Source organism: Etheostoma cragini, chromosome 5 (assembly GCF_013103735.1).
Source record: "Etheostoma cragini isolate CJK2018 chromosome 5, CSU_Ecrag_1.0, whole genome shotgun sequence".
Lineage (NCBI taxonomy): Eukaryota > Metazoa > Chordata > Actinopteri > Perciformes > Percidae > Etheostoma > Etheostoma cragini.
In genome coordinates, this window is record NC_048411.1 from 10,479,787 (window position 1) to 10,504,118 (window position 24,332).

Below are 24,332 nucleotides of genomic sequence, written 5' to 3' on the forward strand. Positions count from 1 at the left end.
AGGCAGTTCTGAAGGCAAAAGGGGGTCCAACCCGTTACTAGCATGGGGTACCTTATAAAGTGGCCGGTGAGTGTATATGTACACACAGCATAAAGTCTATGGGAACAGCACGCTGTCCCTTTAAATGCAAACGTTCTACGTCACGACGTAATTCAGCAAAATATCCTCACCAGCCAAAAGGACTGTTTCGTATTTTGCCTGTAAGTTGAGAGTTTTGTATTGCTAATACCGCAGAATATCATTGTTTTAAGTTGTTTACATATCATAACTAATAACATACTCAGTGGTATAGGTTACACCTGTGCATGGTTTTCGTATTAATTAACGACTGCTGTAACTGGAAGTCGGATGAGTAGCCTAGGCTGCGATCCCAGGAGCTACGGAAGTCCACCAGTAGGCTATAGCGGTAGGTTACATCCATAGACTGTTTACATCACATGAGCACTGCTTTTATGGTCCACAGAATGTACAAAAAGAACATAGTTATAGTCATTGTTATGGCTAAATGTTTATATTGTAGATATGTTCACATATGTAAGATTTAAATACCATAAGGTTTTGCCAACTGTTACAGTTTTTTTCCTGCCTTCAGGTGGATGAAGACCCACAGAAAGGATGATCTACATCATAATGGGAGTCTCAGGCTGCGGAAAGTAGGCTACATATAACCATAGACTGTATATATTGATTAATATTAACGGTCTATGTGTATAACGTTACTGTCTGTTTGGCATCTCACATAAGAAGCATATTGAGTAGAGTTTGACCAACATAATTAAGTTTATTGGGTCACATAGGTAGTGAAAAAGATATGTAGCCTAAATGCTTAGGAGAAAATATTTAAAATTTGTTTATGTCATAGCAGGTGGTGGTTTATCAACTACTATTGTCTCATTACATAATTAGTTTCAGTAAGCTAGAGTGGAATGTGTTACTGAGGAAAGTAGGAAGCCAGCTGCATGCAACACAGTTCTGTATTGGATGAGCTGCAAGTAAAGCTTATTTTCATTATTTCTCGACTAATACATTAATTATTTTGTCAATATAAGATCAGAAAATAGTGACAATGTTCATCACAGTTCCCTTAATCCCAAACTGATTGCCTGAAATAGTTTTTGACATAAGAAGGAAAAGCAGCAAATGGTCACAACGGAGAAGCTTGAATTAGATAACGTTTTGTACTTTCCTTTAAATCTTTCCGTAATAATTAAACTACAGCATGTCAATGTGGGTAAAGTTTACACTTAAAGCAGTAGATCAGACCAATGTTATTGCACTGTATCAATTCTGTCTGTCTCCATTTCTTATACAGAAGCACCCTAGGGGCCTTCTTATCAGAAAAGGTACCTGGATCCATCCCCCTCTCTAGACACACGTAAACACACCTCCATCATGTTTCTGCACAAAGCATGACTTAACACTGCATATATGTGTGTGTATCAGCTGGGCTGGCCCCTGCATGAAGGGGATGACTTCCACCCACAGGGGAACTTACAGACCAGGTAGCCTACTTGTGTGTGTGTGTGTGTGTGTGTGTTTGTGTGTGTGTGTGTGTGTGTGTGTGTGTGTGTGTGTGTGTGTGTGTGTGTGTGTGTGTGTCTTGTCAGTTCAATTTGGATGTCAGTCATGAGTAAATCATTCTCTCAGACGTGCAGCCACAGAGAACCCAACAAGTGGCTGGAGAAAGCTTCACTAGAGAAGACAGTGAAAGAAGCAGGGGGGGGGGGGGGGGGGGGGGGGGCAGAGCTTTTCGTAACAGCCCACAGTCCTTAAATCCAGTTTAGGGAATTATCTCCTGTTTGTCCAGCATTTATCTTTTTTTCCGGACCATGTTGACTTTCAAAGGAAAGGTAGATCTCCAGACAATAGACTGGCTATCAGCCAACGTTGAATCTCCAAGCCTAGAGGCAGAGCAACCCCAGCCAGCGTTTGACAGCAGTCAGCTGGCAGCGGTGTTTGGTGACTCAGAATAACCCCCTACTCAGAAATCTGTTTTCAACGGCAGCGAGAATTACCCCGGGACCTGCTCTGTCCAATGTTTTTGCATGTTTAAAAAAAAAAAAAATTCCCACAGTTGGCAGTTTGCGAATGAATGTAAATTTGGGATTACTGTCAGGCCAAACATTTGTCTTTCATGCCAGTATTAGAATTGGCAGGGTGAGGTTGGCATAACATAACCGAACAGGACATGAGAGAATGGAATTCCTCTCATTCAAGTTCAGCTCTTCATTTTTAAGACACTGCAGTGTGAAGATATAAAAACGTGACGCCAGATCATATGTAACCAAACCAGGACTGATTATATTTCTGATTGTTATCAAAGATGTGTTTCTGCTGCCAGGTCTGTGTCTCCGTTTGATTCCCTGATTGGTTCTTTTAAAGACTCTTCGACATATGTTCATTAAACAGAAAATTGACAGCTGAGCTGACTGCAACTGTGAGTGTAGTTCGTATTTTATTTAATTATTTATGTTTTTTATATCTGAATGTTGTATTTTTAGAGGAGCAACGTTTCTACATTGTTTAGAAATATGTACGGTGAAGTTATAAAATGTGATGTTCCGCAATGCAGTGCTTGTCTCTCTGATGGCCAGTGATAAGATGAAAGTAGTGTACCGGATGTTATTGGATTCACCTGCCAAACATGTCTTAGCCAGGACATCTGCTACCGTAGACACAAATGAAATGAATAAACATCATTCTATAGACAAATATAAAAGTTATGTTGTTTTTCCCTGCAGGACAGATTGCCTTGGCTTCTCAAGCTACATGAAGTCATTGAGAGGTAAGAACAGACTTGTCGTACACACAGACTATTATGCACACTCACATGAACATTTTGTACTAAAAACACAACATACTTTTGTAATGACAGACATGGAGAATATGAAGGTTTAGAGAGTGAGAGGGAGCAGCGAGGTAAGGATTCAGGCGGCCGTGAAATTGTTAGAAAAATAGATCAAAAATATCAAAGATGTTTTGAAAATTGAGATGAAAACCCGAGAGGGAGGAAGGGGAGTTTGAGAGAGTATAAACAGATTAAGTGAGTGAGTGTAGAGAAGAGGGGGGGAGAGCTGAGGATACGCCATCTCTTTCCTTTCGATGGCAACATCAAAGACTTCTTTTCAAACTCTTCTGCACTCAGTCAGCCTTTACCAGCTCATCCTTATATCCCTTCTTTTCTCTCTTTATCCTCCTTCTCTTTAGCTGTTTGTGACCAGAGTTCACTTTAAGTGCCCTTTTTTAAAACCTTTTTTCATGTTATCCACAACAATTCAGCATACAGTTCAGCAGTATCACTAATTCACTCCAGCCCTCACTAACTTATGTGCATTTGGGTCCTCCCATCCCAGAGAAAGGGCTTCATGCTCTGATGCTCTCGTGGCGTGCTCCGCCTTGAAGCGCCTCTACCGACAGATCCTGCTCTTCGGCTCCAAAGCCCTCGCTTCCTCCTCCGATCCAGACCAAGATGTCCTACCTCCGTCCTCCCCTGATGTCTTTTTTCTCTTCCTACATGGGGACTACGATCTGATTCAGCAGAGGATGGTGGCCCGCAAGGGGCACTACATGAAAGCAGAGCTGCTGCGTTCCCAGTTTGATGTTTTAGAGCCTCCGTCGGATGAGGAGAATGTGTTGCCACTTGACATCAGGAGGGGCGTCACCGACATGGCCATGGAGGTCGAGAAGCACATCATCAGCCTCATGGCGTCACCAATGCCTTGAGCACAGTCCGCATCTAGTGTTATATCTTAGGGCAGCTGGCACGTAAAGCACAGTTTGAGTTGTGGTGTAAGACCAGAAAGAAGCTTGTGCAGTAGTGTGAGTTTTGGTTTGATCTACTCTATAGCGCTTTACTACAGCACAACTACACACACAACCTGTGTGACATTTCATAACACCATTGCCTTTCAAGTATATTCCTGCTGAGTATTTTATATTGCAAAAGTTTAAATGGGGACCATTTAGTGGTTTGTTTTGTGAATGAGAAATGAAACTCCTCCACCAGTACGCCACCAAGAAAAAGGCTAGATGTTCATACGAGCAGTTTCACATAGTGTGGACATTAGCTCTTTTTGAACTTCTGAAAATGATCGTGGTAGTACTTAGGGCAGGGCAATATATTGATATTGTATCCATATTGTTATATGAGACTAGATATCGTCTTAGATTTGGGATGAATCGTAATATGGTAAAAGTTGTCTTTAACTGGTTTTATAGGTGATGTCATTTTCTGAACTCACCAGACTGTTCTAGCTCTTCTATTATTTACCTTTACCCACTAAGTCATTACATCATTTCTGGAGAATATTAATCAGAAATCTCATTGTGTAAATAACATTTTGTTGAAGCACCAATAGTCAACTCTACATTGTTGTCGCAATATCAACATGGAGGTATTTGGTCAAGAATATCGTGGTATTTGATTTTTTTTCTATATTGCCCAGCCCTAGTAGTACTGTCAAGATTCATGTTTCAGTAATTTGACTAATCTATTTGACAGCACAGAGCGAGTTATGGACAAATGCCTTGAGCAAAACAGGCAAAATCTTTTTAAAACGTTTTAAACAGTAAAACAAACCTGACCATGCAGAAAATGCACAGAGAAGTTTACTGATTAGATCCGTTTTAATGTATTTTGATACATGGCTATAACAGACTTCTGTTGATCCAAGTCGCACAAGTATGGAAACATGAAATTAAAATTAAACGGATGATGGTTTTGTTTGACTATTTTTATCCAATGTTTTAATATTTAACTTTGATAACAATCCCAAACCCAAAGATATTCAGTTTACAATCACAAGAGACAAAGAAGCAGCACATCCTCACAATTCAGAAGCTGGAAACAGTGAATTTTAGCTAATCTATTCTTGATATATAATATATAAATGATTAATGGCTATTCATAATAGTTTCTAATTCATTTTTCTGTCAGTAGACTAATCAATAATCAGCTAATTGTTTCAGTACTACAGAGAACCCATTTATATTTCAGAAGTAATGCCTTTGTCTTCAAACCTAATGAGTTAACTCATACATTTGTTCATTCTTCCTAAATTAACGCCTTTGTATTTTTTCTTTTCACTCCAAATAATCTTTCCATTACATGTTTTTCTCAACTGCTCTTAAATAGATTTTTGCGACTGCAAATCATATTTTTGTATCATTTGATCTTTAAAACCACCTTGATCTGCCAAATGCACCAACTGATCTTAAAGTACAATCTTCACACTTAATACCACAACGTACAGTTATTAAGGGATTTAGATTTCACAGCTTACTGACCACAGGTTGACCATACTAAAGGTCAGAGCAGGTTGACTAAAGGTCATGATCCCTGCTTTCTGATCCATAAATGTCTTTAGTACACACACACACAAACACACACCTCCACTCAGCAATGTAGAGCTGTTTCCGTAAATGACTTATTTGCAAACCTCAACCCGAATATTTAAGGAGCTTCTAATCCAGAAGTCACTCTCATATCTTCCATATCCAGACGAGCAGGCAGGCAGGCAGGCAGGCAGGCAGGCAGGCAGGCAAGCACGCACGCACGCACGCACGCACGCACGCACGCACGCACGCACGCACGCACGCACGCACACACACACACACACACACACACACACACACACACACACAGAGCTTGAAAGCCCCCTCAGTCTGGCAACAACAGACTAACAGGTTGTCAAGTGGATCACATACACACATCTGACACGTGAATATGTGTAGTATCTGTCCGTTTATCCACCATGTTCCTGAGAGTAAAGACACACAAGTAGGGATGGAAAACAACCCCCCCCACACACTCATATACACACACACACACACACATACACACATACACACCTGTAAACATGACTTAATGCTTGTTTGTTATAATTTTATATAAATGAATTACAGAACAATTTTGCTAGTTGGTATGTCATGTTTGCCGTATGAGCTGAACATGGAGACGCTGATTTCAGGGTCATGATTACACCACACTGAATGTAAATAATATGACAGTAAGGGTAAAATATAAAATATTTTGTGCATAATTCCAGCTGTACAGTACACAATAAAACAGCTGATGTTACTGAGGATGTTGAGAGTAACTGCCCTCTAGTGTTCATATTTAATAGTACACCAGTCAATTTTGAAGTTCAGATAATTATAGCATGGTAAAATGTCTACTTATACAATCCTGATTTGAATTGCTAATGACTTATTTTAATGGGATTTCCTCTCAAATTCAGTAAATCATGTGGTTAATTATGTGTATAAATAGTTAGACAAAAAATACTATGTTTTAATCAATCAAAGATGGTAAACCAGTTTGTGTTAGAATTGTCTTTATTAAAATACTACACCAGCTCAGAGTACAACATTTTGTGTTTTCAGATCTGAAATGTGAGAATGTTTCTACTTTTCTCTTTTTAATACACTTGCAAATTGGATTTTGGACTCTTAAATGAACAAAACAAGCATTGTGAAGACGGCATGGCTTCTGGGAAGTGGTGGAATTTCCAGAAACACTATGTTGTGGTAAGATGAGACGAGGTGGTCACTCCTACAGTAGGTCACAGGTCAGGGAAGAAGCTGAGAAGAAGCTGTATTTGGCCATATGCCAACACTAAACCTGTCCTGTGTTCAAGTATGAATGCATGTGTGTCTCTAGAGATTGAGGAAGTCTAGGCTGCTTCAGTATGGAATGTTATGTTCTGGGACTTTTAAAGGTCGTGGAATAAGGGCCTAATACACACCTTAGCCTATTTCCCAGAGAGAGATCGACTCAATCGCAAAACAATAAGACTCAGGTGAGCATCTGTGTTTGCATTGCCTATGTTATGGCGCTATCAATATCTTTGCATAACCCAAACTTGATAGCTTCCGGATGAGATAACTGAGAGCCAGCTCAGTATAATTACTTGGTGTGTCTGATCTTTACAGCATGTGGTGGACACGACACAGCGAGGGAGGGAGGCCAGCAACATCTGCTGACTGGGTGTGAATCCTGTACGTGCGTTCAAGAACATCTGACTGTCTCTAGGTATTACGAGTTCTCATCATTGTCCAGGTGGCAAGATGAAAAGAGGCTTGAGCTTCATACCAAGAGATTAATAATATATGACCTGCCTCACAATATGTATGCAATTGCCACAAGTCTTCAATATGTGAGGTGGGTTTAAATGGGTGGGTTGGGATGGACCTGCACCAGTGATTGGATTTTTTTGTTTTTAACATAATATTAACCAAAAGCAGCCCAAGATCACAAATTTGGTCTAATTTGTGTTAGTTTAGGGGTCCTTCATGTGAAAAAGTTTGGGAACCCAATTCCGGAAGTGGAACGTTGTAAATATAAACTAAGATAGGTCTGAATAGAATTTCTTACTGCAGACAGAGGTTAGTAAGGAAAAGCTAAGAAATTAGTATAAGCATGTCTCTGAAAGTAAAGAAATATGAATATGGCTTGCATGTCTCCTTTGTTTGTTTTTTGTAAAGCACTTTGTATTTGCTGGTAATGATATTACAATGTTTAAGTGTAGTGGGTGCTTGTATTTAATAGGTATATGTGTATCCACTTATGTATGTACACGTTGACAGAACAACATCTGTGTGTGTGTGTGTGTGTGTGTGTGTGTGTGTGTGTGTGTGCGTGTGTGTTTTTGTGTGTCAGAGGCTGAGGGAGCAGATGTTGTATAGCAGTATTGAGGTCTCCGCCAGTCCTGATGAGAACCTGGTGGTTTTCCTCTCAGTCTCCGTAGCCCATTGAGCTCAGATGCTCCAGCTCGTCCTGGAACTCGGCCTCCTCAACATGGACCTGACAGGACACGGCAGTAGTTGTTTAGAGTCTTACTCATTACAATGACATGATCAACAATAATTAGTAAAGAGGTCTTGTGCCTCTCTGAAAGAAAATACAATCTGACAAAACTTTATGTGTGTCTCTCAAAGATTCAAGGACTTTCTGGAGATCACATCATTGATTGAGTTAGAGGGAATCTTGTCAAAAAAGTGCTAACTGTACTGGGTTGAAAGATAAGCAGATTTACAGCTAAATGTGGCAAGATGTGGTATAGTAGTAGTACTTTAGTGCCTTACTGGAAAAAGCATGTTGTCACCACTAACTGTCAGACCACTACTGCAAGCAGGATTATTAGACTGCAGTTACTCTCTAAGTGTGGTACTGTTTGTGTAAGTACTTACAAAAATGAAGCACTGAACCATTATAGGGTTAATATTATAAACTTCCCTTTTGAGATGATAATAGAACAGACCAGCGTGGCAAAGAGAAGTTTCCAGTTGGCTTCTGGCCTAAAAATATTATTCCCGGGTGATATTTCAAATTCAAGAGAAGTTCAGATAAACTACAGCAGCAGAAAACAAGATTATAGGCAAATACTGATACCCCATGATTGGTGTTAGCTAGCGCCTGTAGCATCTGTTGTACAAATTGGTACTGCTGCTCCTCTGTCACCGTGGCAACACAAGGACCACTTCCTGATTGGTTGGTAAGGACAGAGTCAGAAGCTAGCTCCGGGGTAGCTTTAACACGGGCTCTGCAAGACAGACACGTGGTGGTAACTCATGGAAGGTTTCTTGCACTTAGCATAATAGTACTGCTGTTACCAAGCAACGTTTTGTGTGCGTTTATTTTGCATATCTATACTCACATAGGTATCAGTGTAGGAACCTCTGCAGCCAGAGTCTGTAGGCCGTGTTGGATGTGCAGCAGAGCCTCCATGGCTCTGGGGTTCAACATGGCTGACAGCAGCTCTGGACTCTGCATCTACATATTCATCACTGACCATTAGTAATGAAGATATTAATCAGTAACAATAATGTGTGGAGATTACTATGGAAGACTACACCGCTGATAGCTGTATCTGATCACGAGGTTGACTATTCATGTGTACATCTTTTAATGAGAAATCACCACCTTTAAACACACTCTGCTAAAAAGAACAGGAGCCACTTACAAAAGAAATATCTGTTTTAACGATATCTATGTAAGATTTAAAAACGTGTGTTTATCATACACAATTTATAATTTTAAATTAACAATCACACAACTTGTCCCAATGTTGAGAAAATCACAATATAAAAAAGAAAATCTGGTTGCAAGCAGTACGGCGTGTTTAGTAGTGAGGGAAGAAAACTGACCTGTTGCAGGAAGAGAGGGATCTGCTGTCTCATCTGCTCCTGCAGCTGAGGATTTCCTGAGAACAAAGTGTGACTCAGCAGCATCTGAAACAGTATGGAAATGAGAACTATAAGGCCCGTCTGGCTGGGTGGGATTTGTGTGGAGACATTAGGGGGATGTGTTAACAAGAAGTAGGGAAGGAGGAGCCTGGTTTCCCATCTCTTAATTGCAGTCCATGTTTTTTTCTAGCCATTCAGATGCCCATAAGTAACATAACCTTAAAAATAAATTCTATGCAGTTGTTAAGTTGTTTAGGTGTGTATGAGTCACCTGGGCAGCCAGGTCAGGGTTCTGACCCAGGCAATTGAGGAGACTGCTGACATAAGGGCCAGACAGCAGGCTCTCCATCAGTCCAGGACTGGCTGTGATCTCCTCCAGCAGTGACTGCATGCCTGAGGAAAGAGGGATGAGGCCACAGATAAAAGATAAAGAAAAACAGGGAAAGACAATAAATATGTATAGCTCTAGTTAAAGAGGTCTTCATAGTTTTTTTAAACCAAGGACCCCTTAACTGAAAGAGAGACGGAGCAGGAACCCCCTACTACTGATATTGTATAAAATGAAGTTGCATATAAACATGGGCCTACAATAACTCGTAGGTCGGCCTAAAGGCTTTACATACCTTTTAGTGCATAGAATACTAAGCTATTAAAATAATAATTGTCAACAGGATTTTATGAATCCTTGTTTAATGTTAATGTGGAACGGTGAATCCTTACAATATACTGTATCTGTGGATGTGTCTTAGTGACTACTTTGGGTCCTTAAAAAAGCGTTATACTTTTATATTATTATTATTATTATTATTGTTACCTTTAGGCCAGTAAGCCTACCATCAGTGGGAATTATAGTTGCTAATAAAAATATAAAAATTGCTAAAATTTCCTTTGGGATGAATGAAAGTATCTATCTTAGCGATCTATCTATCTATCTATCTATCTATCTATCTATCTATCTATCTATCATAACAACATATCTAACATATCTATCATATGTTGGTTCATGCTTCATGTTAAAACATTTAATTAAAACTTTCAAAAATTAAGAATAATTTGGAGGCTCCCCTGCAGTGACCACTGTTGAAGATGATGTGATGCTTGTATTTCCGTGCCTGCAGTAACAGCGCTCTGAGGGTTTGGATCAACTCTGGCCGTGGCGGTCCATTCTCTGAGAGGATCCGTGGAGGGACTGGAGACCGGTGGAGTCTCGTTGCTTTCTCTTTCAGTGGGCTGTTGAGTCCCAGATGATGTAGTCACCACTGGGGGTGCTCCTACCTGGATCTGAGAGGGAGTGGAGAAGAGACACCACAAACAGCAAATTGAAAACACAAGATAAGTGTGACACTGTCAGAACAGATGGTTCAAGAAAACATCATTTCCAAACCTGGAACTTCTTCTGAAACCCATTCGAATCATCTGTGATGCTTTCAGGGTTTTCCTTCTCTGGCTGAAAATTTACCAATGCTTCATCATGCATCACTTCCCCCTTCATGTCAGGGTTACTGACATGCTCCATCACCTGGAAAGGAAACAAGAGCAAGAAGATATTGAACATTTGAGTGGAAGAAATGAGTCAAGGAGCAAGCAACTAAATATTCAAGATGCAGTGAAATATGAATCAAATTTCCCCCTCTTTTGACTAATAGTTATTACACACTGTCCTAATTCTAAAGCATGAATAAAAAAACATGTTGAAATAACATATTTTGAGTAATTGATTTCTGCCATGTAGCCTAATCTAGTTATTAAAACGATATAAGTAGTAACCTATACACAGTATAGTGCCGGCACACATTTTAAGTCCAAATTATGAGAAAAAATTGAGATTCTTTTTTTTTATTATTCAGATTTTTTTTAAGCTTTGAAAAAAGAAAAGGTCTATGGAAGAGGATTAGGGCCATTAGTGAAAAATGTATATGAGTTCTGATGTTATTAATAAAGTCTGTAATAACTGTCTGTATCATAGCAAACTTTTACATTGTATTTACCAACAGGATTTAAAGGTATATCTGTTTTACTGCTTTTTTATATTTGCATAGTTCACTGTAATCCTCTTATTGTTGTTTTTTTAGGTAGACAATTTTAAGATCTGTCCAGGGACAACGGATGAAAAATAGTCTTTTGGCAAATTCTGGTGCATTTGCAGCACTGGTAATTAGTGTACACTGTCCCTGTCAAATAAATTAATAAATATAAATATGTATAACTCACAATAACTTTTGATAAATAAGATTCAGATTTTTTTCCTCAGATTTCTGACTTTAAACTCATACCTCAATACAATTTTTCACATGGTCCTAATCCTCTTCCATACACATTCTAGCACACTAAACCCTGCCACTCACAACAAATCTGTACTGTAAACACACAGTCATGCCTTTTTATCCCCACCTGTTTGATAAAAATGGTGTTGCTAAGGATATCCCCCATCTCTGGGTTCGTCTGCAGGAGCTGCTGAATTTGGGGGTTAGACAGAATGAGCTGTCTGGTTAGTTGCGGGCTGTAGGTAGAGAGGGTGCTCTGCATGAAGGGGCTGCCCAGGACACGGCGCATCACCTCCGGGTCAGCCTGCAGCTGGCTCTCCATCGGACGCTGGAGTGCAGGGACGAAGCCAGGCCCACTATTTGTTAGGCCAAGACTGTCCAGACCTTCCACTATGGAAATGAAATGAGATCGAGTATAACTTGAATGAACTGGAGAGCTGAGTAGGATCAGATCACCCCACAGCAGCAGTATATAAACCTGCATAGATAGAACAGGTCCTGTGTTCTGCAGTTCTTACCCAGACAAAGGGGAGAGGTGGGAGACAGCGAGATGCTATCAGGGTCAGGGTCGAGCCCGGCTGTGAGCTCCGACTGAACCAGTTCTGAACCTGGATCACAGGTGGTCGCAGCAGATAAACGCTGAGACCTGAGAAGAAAGGATTGAAGCTAAATCTAGAGTTTCCATTTCTGAGGTAAAAACTTTACACATGTGGAGGTGTTGGACTTAAGTCTAATTTGATGGAATCTGACACTAGTGCTGATTACTGTGTATCCATTATGCATTTGCCACTATTTGAGTGAAATTAAATGAGAATATCATCCATGTTTCAAGTCCTTTTGTTACTGTACATGTGAGTCTACACTTACAAATGAGTCACTCCTCCCCAGTAAGGGACTGAAGAGGATGCTGACTTTGTTACACATTTTTTTTAACAAAGGAAATATCTGTTCCAGTTTTATATTTTGCAGTGCTTCAATTTTACCTTAACATGACATTGCAAATTTGCTGGCGTTCTGTATGATTTTCAGATTGAAGTCAAAGGTGTCTTGGTTTACCAGCACTGACTATCTGATCTTAAATGGCACTCAAGTGTGTGACTTATTTAAAAAGGAAGGTTAACACTTAAAACTCAGTCTACCTTGATATCCACATGCTGCATGTAGACCACTAAAACACACGGCTCATCATTTCTAGGCACATTTTACTGTACTGTGTGTGTGTTCCATCGATGTTTCTGTGTACCTTTGGATCATGCAGAGACTGACTGACTCATCTTGTGCTTTAAGGTGACTCAGAAGTTCTGACTCTCTGAGCACCCTGCCGGAGTGGCTCAGCTCCAGCTGCTCTGCCAGGACTCCCAGGCGCTCTGCTAGACCCCATTTCAACTACACACACACACAAACAGAAAATGCGGAATAGAAACAATAGTTGTAGATATAATACTGCTTAAGCTCAAATTGATCCATTTTATGCACGCAGCACCCAAGCATCAGTGCGTTTGGTCTCCTGACCTGTCTGACGGTGCAGCATCCTCTAACGGTGAAGTCTTTGATCTCTGTGAGACTTTTCACGGCGACGTGGATCGTTTCAGACCTTTGACAATCACCCGGTGCTGTCGGTTCATCTTCCCCCGCGCCTGACATCTCTGTGCTGTCCGCGGAGTCCCGATGACTCGGCAGGAAGTTGTGTGAATGACTGCCAGCTCTGACCGGACTGCGCACGTGGTGCAGATACATCATCATAGATACAAACCCTACACCTTTTTGTTATCCGTGGTAGCCTTCATTTTATAATGTAGACCTACAGTTCCTTAGATGGGGGCCAGTTTCATTACAGAATTGAATCCAATAGTTATGTGATCAGAGTAATTTAAAAATAGTATAGTTCACATGGTGAACTATACTATTGGTGGCACTACGCGTCCAGTAGATACATTATAATCTATCTTTCCCGCATTTCAGCTTCATTTTCAAAAATCTATGCTTCGATTTTCTAAAATGTTGACATTTAAGACAAGATACAAAAAGGGACGGTTAATTTTCACTGAAAACGTTTTTATTTACTTAACTGTGAGAAAGAAAAGAAACAAAAACATACATGTCAAGTTCTGTCATTTTGACATTAAAACCCAACAAAGAACAGGCGCAGAGCCTCCAACAGTAGGCCTACCGTGAATGCTTGAGCCTGCAGAGGGCAGCACTTTGTGCCAAGCCACCATTTCAACACAAAGTTTAAACTCAACCTTTCTTAAAAAGCTTCTGTAATTGTTGTTCAGCTGTGTAACACATCCTGCTTCCTCTGGAGTGTATTCTGTGTGTTTGTCTGTGTAATTAAGGGGGCATGCATAATATGCTCACATGGAGTCCAAGCTAAAGAAAACAAAGGAAGGAGAACCCCGATTATGATCAGTTGTGTTTTTCTTAATTTGTTCATTAGTTTATATGATTTTGCTTTTGAAAGGTCTTCATCATTTGGGGCCTTCATAGATCCATCTCCGAGCATTTCCGACCTTTCTTGTTTCCCTGCCAACCAGAAAAGCCCAGAAAGTACAACATTATTTATTGTTAGTACAACAACGTATTTTTTTACCTAATTCATGTTATAGGTCAACACAAATACATAGTGAAAAAAAAAAAAGTTAAACGTCTATGAACTGAAACTCAGCTTAGTTATACTCTGACCTTAGCTGGCTATAGTAATAAACTGAATTACACTTGTATTACTGTATTTCTGTGCTGGGATTTACTTACACTGCAACTTCTCTCACTTCACCTGACTTACTGGCTGTTTTTTGACTCTTCTACGGAAAGGGAAAGAAGACGCAAGCATGCATGCATGCACGCACACAAACACACACACACCCACGAATGTACACATGAACATCAGCTAGGCAATCACACCCTAACAATGGATCATGTGCATCTCAAAGAGTAAGATGTACAACAGCCTTTTGTCTCTCTAAAGCATGGTCAGACCAAAGAATTGTGACGAGACGAGACTATTTCAGAATGTTGCAGGGGAAAGTTGAAGTAGTGTGTACTGGGTTGTCTCAGCTCGACCCTGGAGCCGGCTGACGTTGCTTGTGACTCTGCTTGTCAAGTCGCCAGTGCCTGGTTTTACAACGTAAGGCACGTCATTAGTTTCAACAGCCAATCAGCTCATAATGAAGTCAGCTGGTCAAGTCATTTACAAATTGTCAGCAGGTATAAACGACAGTTTTGAAGAAGCCCAGTGTTATCAACAGCCGTTCCCCTGGCAAAATGCTGTCTGGATAGTGTTTTCTCTGCTGACTGGAGGTGATCCCAACTCCTCCAAACGACGGCGCTGCTGACAATCGAGGGGAGAGCTCCAGTCTCACGTTCACGGTATAAATTTGCATAAAGCCCCAGGGTATTGGGTAGGTGTCGTCTCTTTTTTGTTTTGTTTTCACAGTTTAATATTCAGTTCTAGAATTGCAACTGTACCAAGTATCTAACTGTCCTCATTCATACTTTAAGACCCTACAAGTCATCTCCAGCTACAAAAAGCCTGAAAAGTCGGACGTTAGAATGGAGGTACGGAGAGTCGTTGCTATGGAGCCGATACACCGAGTAAACTGGCGGGTTCCAGAACGCTGCAGACCGGCACATTGCAAGTAGTAGTATTTTTAAGTTTTAACTTGTCTTGTTGCAAATCTTTGGTCTGAACTGGGCTTAAAAGTCAACACCTAAACCTGATACCAGTTCTTCCTTGTTACGGTGACATTACGACACACTAATCGGAAGTAAAAAAGTGAGTGATTAACTGAACTCTCACCTGATGTTTTGGTTGTTCTGACTGCAGACCTTTGACTTTTGACCTTTCTTGTTCCAAGGCAGCGTGTAGTGACGCTACCTAAATAAACAGAAAAAACACATAATTATAATGCACCTAAATGTCCAAATGTCTCATGCAAACATGTCCCTCTTTCATAATCTTTACCAACCATAACGCACCTGTAATGACAGTTCTTCTTTTATGTGTAGTAGCTCTTCTACCTGTAGAAGGAGTTCTGCTTTATCTTTCACTGAAGGAGATAAACATCAGAAAACATCAGACAGATCGTATTGAATCTTCACTGGGAAAAGAAAAGGACAGAAGGAAAAGGAAACTCACTCTCTCCCTGCTGAAGCATCTTTAGCAGCTGGGAATTTCTTGTTTTTACATCTCTATATTTCCCCTGGAGAGTTGAGAAGTAAGCATTTTTTTATGACCGACAAAATTCGCTGAGGTAAATTCTTATTTTCTCGACAGTGTCATTTTAAAACAAAGCTCATGACATTTGTGCATCAATTAAAATGGCTGTAACCAACAGTAGCACGTATATCATATCAGAAAAAGATGGACTGGCCTTATTCTATATAGAGTTGTATATAACATATTTAACAAATACATATTTCTTAGCCGTGTTTTGGAAGATGAGGGTGAAATTATAAAATGATGGGAAACTGCTTTTGACCGCTGACCTCCCACTGTGATATAGTCTTCTTTAGCTTATCGATTTCCTGGTCCTTCTTCTCCAGATCGTATTTCAGCTGCTCTGCTCGGGGGTCCTAACAGGAAGGACAGGTAGAAAAGAGCAAGTCAAGACAAATTTATACTTTTCCCTGCTGATGATATTTGCTAAGTAAGAAAACACAAACTTCACTTGGGTGATGTTAGGTTTATTAAAATCACTGGAAAACGAAGAGACACGGCTGCCCCCATGTTCCTGCTCAACACCCTCTGCTACAATCCTCCATGTCTGTCTGTCTGTCTGTCTGTCTGTCTGTCTCTCTGTCTCTCTCTCTCTCTCTCTCTCTGCCTCTCTGTGTTTGTGTCTCTCTCTCTTTCTCTCACTCCCAATCGGTCGAGACAGATGAGAGCCCATCCTGATGTTTTTGCCTCAAAGGAAGTGCTTCCTTGCCTCTGTCGCCTAGGGCGTGCTCTTGGTGGGAACTGTTGGGTTTATGTAGATAACATCACAGAGTACAGTCTAGACCTGCTCTTTATGAAAAGCACAATGAGATAACTGTTGGGGCTATAAAAATAAAATTGAATTGAACTGCTGTATGGGCAGACTTAACAGACGTAAATGTCAGGTGTGAAATGGCAAGGGAAATAAGTGGGCCGTGTATTTTTAGGAATAATTCAACAAAATGTAGTAGAAGTGCCAAAAATCCTCAGTACAATAAAACTATTCACCTTCAGCCAAATCTCCAGGAAGTCATGGTTTTCTCTCAGTACGTTTGTGTGATGTGAACGTTTTTACGCCATGATGATAACTTAAGCTAAAGACATACACTTAAAGTTATGGTGCATAGTTTCTGCAGTCCCCATGAGGAATTCTAAGTAATGACAACAACAATCAACAAGCCTTCCGTGGTCGCGCACAGCCCCCACCCCTCCTCCACACACCTGCTAGTAGCCAAGGAGGACACAAAGGATTAAAAAAACATGATGGATTCTTCAGAAGAGGTCATTTCTTTACTCGAGCTTCTATGTGGGAAAGTCACCGAACAACCCAACCTCCTGAACACGGCCATACTGAGAAATCCAGAGAGAGTTGTGTTGAGCTGAGAGTCTTAGTTAGCTTTGTAGCAACTCATTTGGTAATGGTTTGACTGTATCTGACGTTCATTAATATCAAAAAGTTACGCACTAATGCTTTAAGAAATATTCCCAGAAGAGTTTGAGGTGAAAAGTACAGTCACCTTCTACTGTTGCTGATTGGTTTTTCTTTTGATGTGCCAGATTAAAAAAATGTAATTGCAAATAAAAGTACAATACGTGAAAGACTTGTTCATGTACTGTAGATACTTGAGGTATAATATACACAGACCAATAGTTTTTTCACGTATGTGTGTTTCTTCCGTCTGCTTACCCGTTCGTGTTCTATGGAGGAGACTTCCTGTCCATGACTGTTGGCGTACTGCTCCCGTCTCTTCTCCTGTTGGACAATCCGAGTGACGTCATCCTCGAGCTTGTTAAAAAAACGCTCCTCCTGCCCAATTCTCAACGCTACGTTCGCCGCCCTGCCGTCCTGGATGGGAGTGAGGTCAGTGTTTCAACAGGGATATGCCTCACCATACATGAGATTTAACCCCAATCAAACACATGCATAATATTGACGGGTAACTTAAATATTTATTCTTTATTTCTATACAATAATGTTCCACTGTTTACGACTCGGGTTAAGAAAAATGAAGATGCTCAGGGACTTTGCTTACCTCTTTCTCTTGTTTCTTACTCAAATGCTCTGCAAAGACACAGACAAAAAATATTATTCAGTCAATCCATTTTTTTTGGACACAAAATTGTAACAAGGTACAACTCCAGTGAAATGTAATCCAATCAACTCCTTGAGCTTGATTCGCCTAGAGTATCATTTGTTCAACAAACCACGCAAGGCCTTGCAGTAAAGGTGGGTGATAAGAAAAAATCAAATATCACAACATTTCCTACCACGTACCTCGATACCGCAACGATTGTAGTGTTGCCTTTTGGTGCTTTCACAAAATATTTACACAATGAGATTTTTGATAAATAATCATCAATAATGTGGATCTAATGACTAAGTGGGTAAAGGCAAATGATAGAACAGTTACAACCGCCTGGTAAATTCAGAAATTACATCACTTTACTGTAATGCAGCCTTTGAAACCAGGAAAGGACAATTCTTATGCCATATTACGATATCCAAAATCTAAGACAATATCTAGTTTCACACACCGATATCAACATAATATTGCCCTACGTAGCAGACAGTGATGCTCGCTGGGCTGGGCGACGTGGACCAAAAGTGTTTTTGTGGTGAGGGATTTTCCTCAGCACACAAGATCATAGAGTGATGCCTTTTGAAACTGATCAATACGTTTTCTCTCACCTGCACTGCCTTCAGCCTGGAAGTCCTGCAGTGAAACTGTCTTTTTGTCTTTTGCCTGCTGATTCTTCTTTTTGTCCTTCTTCCCTCCGCCCTCTTTTCCTCCTGGTGCCTTCGGTGAGGATGCGTTTGTGTTGTTGAGCTGAGTGAAACCAGATTCATTGTCTTTAGCTTAGCCTTAAGGTTCTTAACTTCTAATTACTAGTCATAACAAAGATAATAAATATGACTTTAAAACAATTCAACCTCCATTTCTGGCTGTAATCATTTAGAGAAATATAATGTGGTTTGAAATTGTTAGGACAGTGATGTGTTTTTCATTGTTTAGGCTTCACGCTGGATTATAAATCCAACAGTGAGTATGAAGTTGAAGGGCTGTGTGGTTTGTTTACATCCATGTGGGGTGAACAGGGTACAACTTCACATTAAAGTGAAGAGTTTTACATCATAGTCATTGTTTAATTTAATAAGTAATGGACTTAAGAACAGGCTGAAACCCAACAGTTGTTATCCTAACACTGTGCTGTGCAAAGGCAGATAGTTTAATTTGGGAAACACAAGGTTCTGTTTTTAGTGTTGCTATTTTCTCTGTTCATTTCTACAGCCACTGAAACAGAAGATCCAGAGAAAGCTGCAAAAGGAGCTGAAAAGTGTTTTGGTATCATGTTGATCCAATAGTTAGCACTGCAGCCTCAAAGGAAGAAGGTTCTGGTTTGAATCCAGGTCGTTCCGGGCCTTTCTGTGTGGAGTAAGTATGTTCTCCCCATGTTTGTGCGGGTTTCCTCTGTGTGCTCAGGTTTCCCTGCACCATCAAAAAACATGTACTAGTTCCTCCAGTCAGTGCCCTTGAATTATTTTATTTTTAACTGATCGATGTGCAAGCACGAAGTGGACACAAGATAAAACAATGAAGTGTATTTTCTTGTAGCAGTAAATCTCTAAACGGTGTGTCGGAGGTAAGTGTAAAAACTGCACCAAGCGAGACTTTGGGCTGTAGTGTCTTTTCTTATGAAATTGGATTCAAGTGAATTTCAGATAAAGAGTTTACGAGAGTAATTATTTAGCATATTTACAATGACTATGAGGAAACCTTGCCATTTCAAACATAGGAAGTGATGTAAATCACATGTTTTATCACGATACTTGATATATCTGTTCTTTGGACAAAAATCAATATTTACTGATATCCCAAAGTCTGCCACGATATGATTTTGATGCGATTTCATTCTGTTAACTGCTACCAATACGATACATGTGCCCATTTAACACAATCAGTTACATTACATAACGCAACTAAAATATGATTTGACATTTTCACTACTAAAGTCTTCCAAACATTTAAATCAAAATCAAACAAATCTTTTTAATAAAAAATAAATATAAAAGTGGTAATTTCAAAATAAAAGGTGACAATATGTATAGATTTTTTTTTACAGCAAACTGAATGCACATCGGGCAAATTCGGATATTCTTCCGATACGATGAGATTCAACATCTCATAACTAGGGCTGGGCAAGCAACGTGTTATTATCGCGTTAACTCATTAATTCATTAACGTTGACAATTTTTTTTATCGCGAGTTAACGCAGTTTTTATTATTTCTATATTATTGTAAAGGTTTGTTGCTCACAGGCTTTGTGAATACTGCAAAGTCGAATTTTCTTATCACCGGAGTACTTCCAGTCTGAAATACCACCTTGACAGTTGATACCAGCAAATTATTCAACAAAACACACAGTGGCGCGAGGCTTCGGCAGGCTACGTTAGATGCAGCGCGTGTGTAAGTGTAGTATAGTATGGGGGGCGGCCCTGTGTTCTACGGATCAAATCGGCCGATGCTGTTTTTCAGATCTGCATTGACTTTAATGAAGCCAGCTGACGGTTTAAAAACATTCTACCGCAAGCACCATGTCTGAACAACCCCCATGTTTACCAGAAATCTACTGGTTACTAAGTATTACTACAAACCGCAGTAAAAACCAAACCTGAAGCTGAAGAAACCCTAAACGCTAACGGAAAAGATCCACAGAGTGGGTGAGTGGCTGAGGGAGAGGGAGAGAGCTGTGTGTTCACTTCTCAGTGTTCTGTGTCCAAGTGAGTGAGCGGAGCGGCACACAGCAACAGAAGGAACCTGCATGTGTGTAGGGGAGGGGCACTGTGACTAGCCAATCAAAGAATAGTTCAGTAGAGGGGCGCTGGGACTAGCCTATCACAGAACACAGACACAGTCCACTACTTAATGAGGATTTGTATTCAATCTGAGCACAGATATTGACTTGTGTTATTCGTTGTATACTTGTATTTGGCAAAAGTGCTTTATCCGTACCAGATACTCGTTTCAGCCGAGTATTCAACTCATCTCTAATAATACAGAGAGGGTTATCAAAACTCCCCAGATAAGTCAAGAGTCCAAATTTGCAGATATGTCTGACAACTGTACCCCATTTCCCTCGCTCAAATTTGCAAATAGAAGTCGAATTTTGTGTGTGTGTGTGTGTGTGTGTGTGTGTGTGTGTGTGTGTGTGTGTGTGTGTAATTTACCGGTTTCTTTTGTTCATACTCCAGTTTGCTGAGAATCAAGGCTTTTTCCAAGTCAGCCTCATAAAGCTCAGAGGTTATCTACAGAGGGAAAAGAAAGAACACCCTTTTGAGAAATAATTGGTACAGTCTGTAAAGACTGGCATGAACAGTTTGAAATGCAATTATATCAGGGAAAGACAATATACAACACGTCATGCATCTGCTCTTTCCTAAAGCCATATATATAACAAAGCAGGATTTGGAGCACTTGCTTCCTCCAAGTCACCAGTAACAGGTGAAGAAAAGGTGTCACGTTTAGTAATTGTAACCAAAATCTGTTAATCACTTCTAAAAGTGCTTCAGACATACACAGAACTCTGAACAGCTCCACTAAAACAGCTGGAGGTAATAGGGCTTCCTGATGGGCATGTCAATTATAAAGAGAACATTATCTACAGTATGGCTCACTAGCTCCTATAATTATTGTTGTTGCGGTCTCATACCTGCTCATCCCTCTGCTTCCACTGCTGCCACCCCTCTGAAGGCATAGGGTGGTCTCCTGATGCAGGACTGAGAAGTTCACCGGCTATTCCTGACAGGGTCATAGAGGGAGGCGGGGCACATGACTTCTGAGGAATCTTCTTGAAGGCCAGATTACGTAACTGAAAGAAAGATGTGAGATTCATTTAAACACTGACTCTTGTAAAGATCACTATTGCTACAATTATGAACAGTACCTTGCTCTATTGTTAGCTGAAGAGACCATCACCATGTGTGTGCTGGAACAGATGCAACGGCCTCCAGTCTTAAAATAATAAGAGCCTCCTGCTCAAAAAACTTCAGTCAGACCAACTGTTCATCAGGTGGTGTTTGGCAAACTGTACCCAGAATAGGATCTGCTGAGACCACTTTTGTTACTTTGGTCCTGTTTTCTGGATCAAACTGACTGAAGACCTTAAATCTGTCTCAACTGTGTAAACTTTCAATGTGTTCTGTCTATGCGTGTTGGTGGTTCTTTGCACATGCATTTTAACAGGGCTGCAATTTACAATTATTTATTACATTTATACAATTATTTTTGTTGTTGGTTAATCTGATAATTATTTTCTCCACTATTGATGATATATCTAACATAATGTAAGTGTAAAAAAATTGTGATAACATTTTGTTTTCCCATTTACCCACATTCCAAGGTGTGGTGACCTCTTCAAATACCTTGTTTTTTCAGACCAGAAGTCTAAAAGCTCAAAGATATCTAGTTTACAATTACATTAAACAAAGAAAGGCAGCAAATCCTCAAATTAGAGAAGCTAAAACCAGACACCAAACACATTGACAACATTGCTTAAAAAAAAAAAAGACTTTGAAAATTAGTCAGCTATCACAATAGTTGTAAGTTTCTTTTCTGTTGACCTACTAATCGACTCAGCTCTAAATTTGAATGTAAAGCACATTGAGTTTACTTATTATAACACGTGACAGAAATACAATTGCCTTGTACAGGGTCCATTTGATCATATCTGACGAAAGATGTAGCTTTAAATATATTGACATATTTACAAATGCAAATAGTAGCTTTAAGATAAGATAAGATAAGATAATTAAGATAATTTGTTTATTAGTCCCCAATGGGGAAATTACTGCACTACACTCTGTGTACACACTTTTTGTTAGTACTCACACACAGGCCTGAAATACACACACATGCTCAGGACCTATACATGCACTATACATGGAGAGATGTCAGAGTGAGTGGGCTGCCAGCTGAACCAGCGCCCTGAGCGGTCGGGGGGGTACGGTGCCTTGCTCAAGAGCACCTGGCAGTGCCCAGGAGGTGAACTGGCATCTCTCCAGCCACCAATCCACGCTCCCAACTTGTTGGGTCCATACGGGGATTTGAACCAGTGACCCTCCGGTTCCCAACCCAACTCCCTATGAACTGAGCTACTGCCACCCCCACAATAATTATTTTCTCTTAGTATCATTGATTCCATATAATATATCATAATAATAACTCCTGCATACTTTGCACTCGTCATTGCACTATGGCCTCAACCTGTCTATATTGTTTCTGTTCTAGTGTGTAAATATTAGTGTGTATATATGGTTTGGTTGTTTTGTATATATAAGCGCATTGTGAGCAATGATGATCCAAAGCAAAATTCCTCGTATGTTTCGTCATACATGGCAAAAAAAGCTCATTCTGAAAATGGGGAATTCTGGTGCTAACCTGAGTAAGCAGGTGGTGATGCTTCTATCAAGCAGTAAAACGTTGGTAACTTACATGCTTAATTTAATTGCCAACACTTGCTCTAAATAACTACAAGCAAAACAAAACTAAGAACACATTCTGGTGTCTGCTGCGGTGTGCCTGGCACCACCCTGTAGTTTCAGTAGAAATGAAACCACAGAGGAGAACAATTCCAAGTCATGACTGTCACAAAACAGAAGCCATGTAAGACGTATGCACCCTAACGACCTAATTATAACACAGATATGTATAAAGCAGAGGGTCGTGAGATAGTCCTGCTAATCACCTCATTTGCCTCAGACTGCTGCTGTTCCTTCTTCTTCTTTTTCTTGTCTTTCTTCTTGTCGTTGCACTGAGCCCCTTTCCCCCCGGTGGCGCCTGCCTTCCCTTGTCGGGGCTTCGGTCCGGTTTTGGTGGTGGTCTTTCCCCCATCGGAGGCGTCGGAGTCCGAATCCGAGTCTATCTGGAGCAAGGCGAAACGGGAGGCGGTGGTGGGGACGGTGATCATTGCAGACGATGCCATTTCGAAAAGGAAAACTAACGTTAACTGATGACAAAAGGAGACAACACAATAAAGCTAGTTAGGATAACTTGTTAGCGTATAGCTAGTCACAACCCACTTTCACAAAAATACTATATATATGCTGGCCGCTATATTTAAATCAACAGCTTGCACGGTTTAATCATAACAGTCGTGATGATAAATGCAATGTGATTAGAACCGCACCGTTGCTAGCAGTCTGGCTGCTAGCATTAACGTTACATAGCAGCAAGTTAACCTAGCTAACTGTAGCCGGTTTCGTTAGCTTCTAAACAAGTGCAAAAGTAGCGATGCATGACAGTCAAAAACACATTAATGACCTCACGCTAATCTTTAGTTTTAAATATACGTGCTAAGTTGTTTTTCAGAGACAATACTAACAGGAAAAGTTTCTAAAGAAGGCTTTCACCTGTTCGTGAAGGTGCTGTCGGTTACTGTTGGTTTGCTACCAGCAATTGCGTGAGTACAGCAGCCCGGTGGTGCCAAAAAGGAGAAAGAAATCTGTTGCTGAACGCCCTTTCGCTTTAAAGTACCTTCCAAACACAAAGAAAAGAAAACGTCTAGTTTTTTGTAAATAGAAGTATAACAGTTTTAGGCAATGTGTCTTATTGTTCACCTAATTTGCAGCATACAATATAGACAGGGATGCACAGTTTGGGCTCCATGGGTTAATCTGTCCAGTGGTAAGG

The 24,332-nt window shown here is 40.3% G+C and overlaps 3 protein-coding genes across 5 annotated transcripts; 1 reads left to right on the forward strand and 2 right to left on the reverse strand.

The window, feature by feature from the left end:
- Positions 1-134: 134 nt before the first annotated feature.
- LOC117944382 (probable gluconokinase) lies at positions 135-5,038 on the forward strand. Its single transcript, XM_034871146.1, is given in 7 exon segments — positions 135-406; positions 593-653; positions 1,313-1,343; positions 1,444-1,493; positions 1,496-1,502; positions 2,742-2,785; positions 3,354-5,038. Coding segments are annotated over 6 exon segments (540 nt in total). The 5' UTR covers positions 135-406; positions 593-615; the 3' UTR covers positions 3,724-5,038.
- Positions 5,039-7,267: 2,229 nt separating this feature from the next.
- Positions 7,268-13,116, reverse strand: LOC117944376 (ubiquilin-1-like). 2 transcript variants are annotated; one of them, XR_004656562.1, is made up of 12 exons: positions 12,963-13,116; positions 12,694-12,836; positions 11,969-12,096; positions 11,578-11,840; positions 10,571-10,705; positions 10,299-10,467; positions 9,458-9,579; positions 9,148-9,231; positions 8,658-8,773; positions 8,393-8,543; positions 7,658-7,804; positions 7,268-7,619 (listed from the first exon to the last, which is right to left on the reverse strand). XR_004656562.1 is itself a non-coding variant. In XM_034871129.1 (11 exons), exons 1-11 carry the CDS (start codon positions 13,092-13,094, stop codon positions 7,736-7,738), a joined length of 1,512 nt encoding a protein of 503 aa, XP_034727020.1. In that variant the 5' UTR covers positions 13,095-13,116; the 3' UTR covers positions 7,268-7,735. The 2 variants fall into 2 exon arrangements, 1 of the variants encoding a protein (XP_034727020.1); XM_034871129.1 differs by having other exon boundaries at positions 7,268-7,804.
- A 377-nt stretch (positions 13,117-13,493) lies between these two features.
- On the reverse strand, positions 13,494-24,315 carry gkap1 (G kinase anchoring protein 1). 2 transcript variants are annotated; one of them, XM_034871139.1, is made up of 13 exons: positions 24,053-24,315; positions 23,389-23,649; positions 21,355-21,513; positions 20,873-20,950; positions 18,335-18,473; positions 17,679-17,707; positions 17,333-17,491; positions 15,936-16,022; positions 15,586-15,649; positions 15,426-15,496; positions 15,247-15,324; positions 14,202-14,251; positions 13,494-13,973 (listed from the first exon to the last, which is right to left on the reverse strand). In XM_034871139.1, the coding sequence occupies exons 2-13, from the start codon at positions 23,623-23,625 to the stop codon at positions 13,919-13,921; spliced, it is 1,206 nt and encodes a 401-aa protein (XP_034727030.1). In that variant the 5' UTR covers positions 23,626-23,649; positions 24,053-24,315; the 3' UTR covers positions 13,494-13,918. The 2 variants fall into 2 exon arrangements, with proteins under 2 accessions (XP_034727030.1, XP_034727031.1); XM_034871140.1 differs by lacking the exon at positions 14,202-14,251 and having other exon boundaries at positions 24,053-24,314.
- Positions 24,316-24,332: the final 17 nt, after the last annotated feature.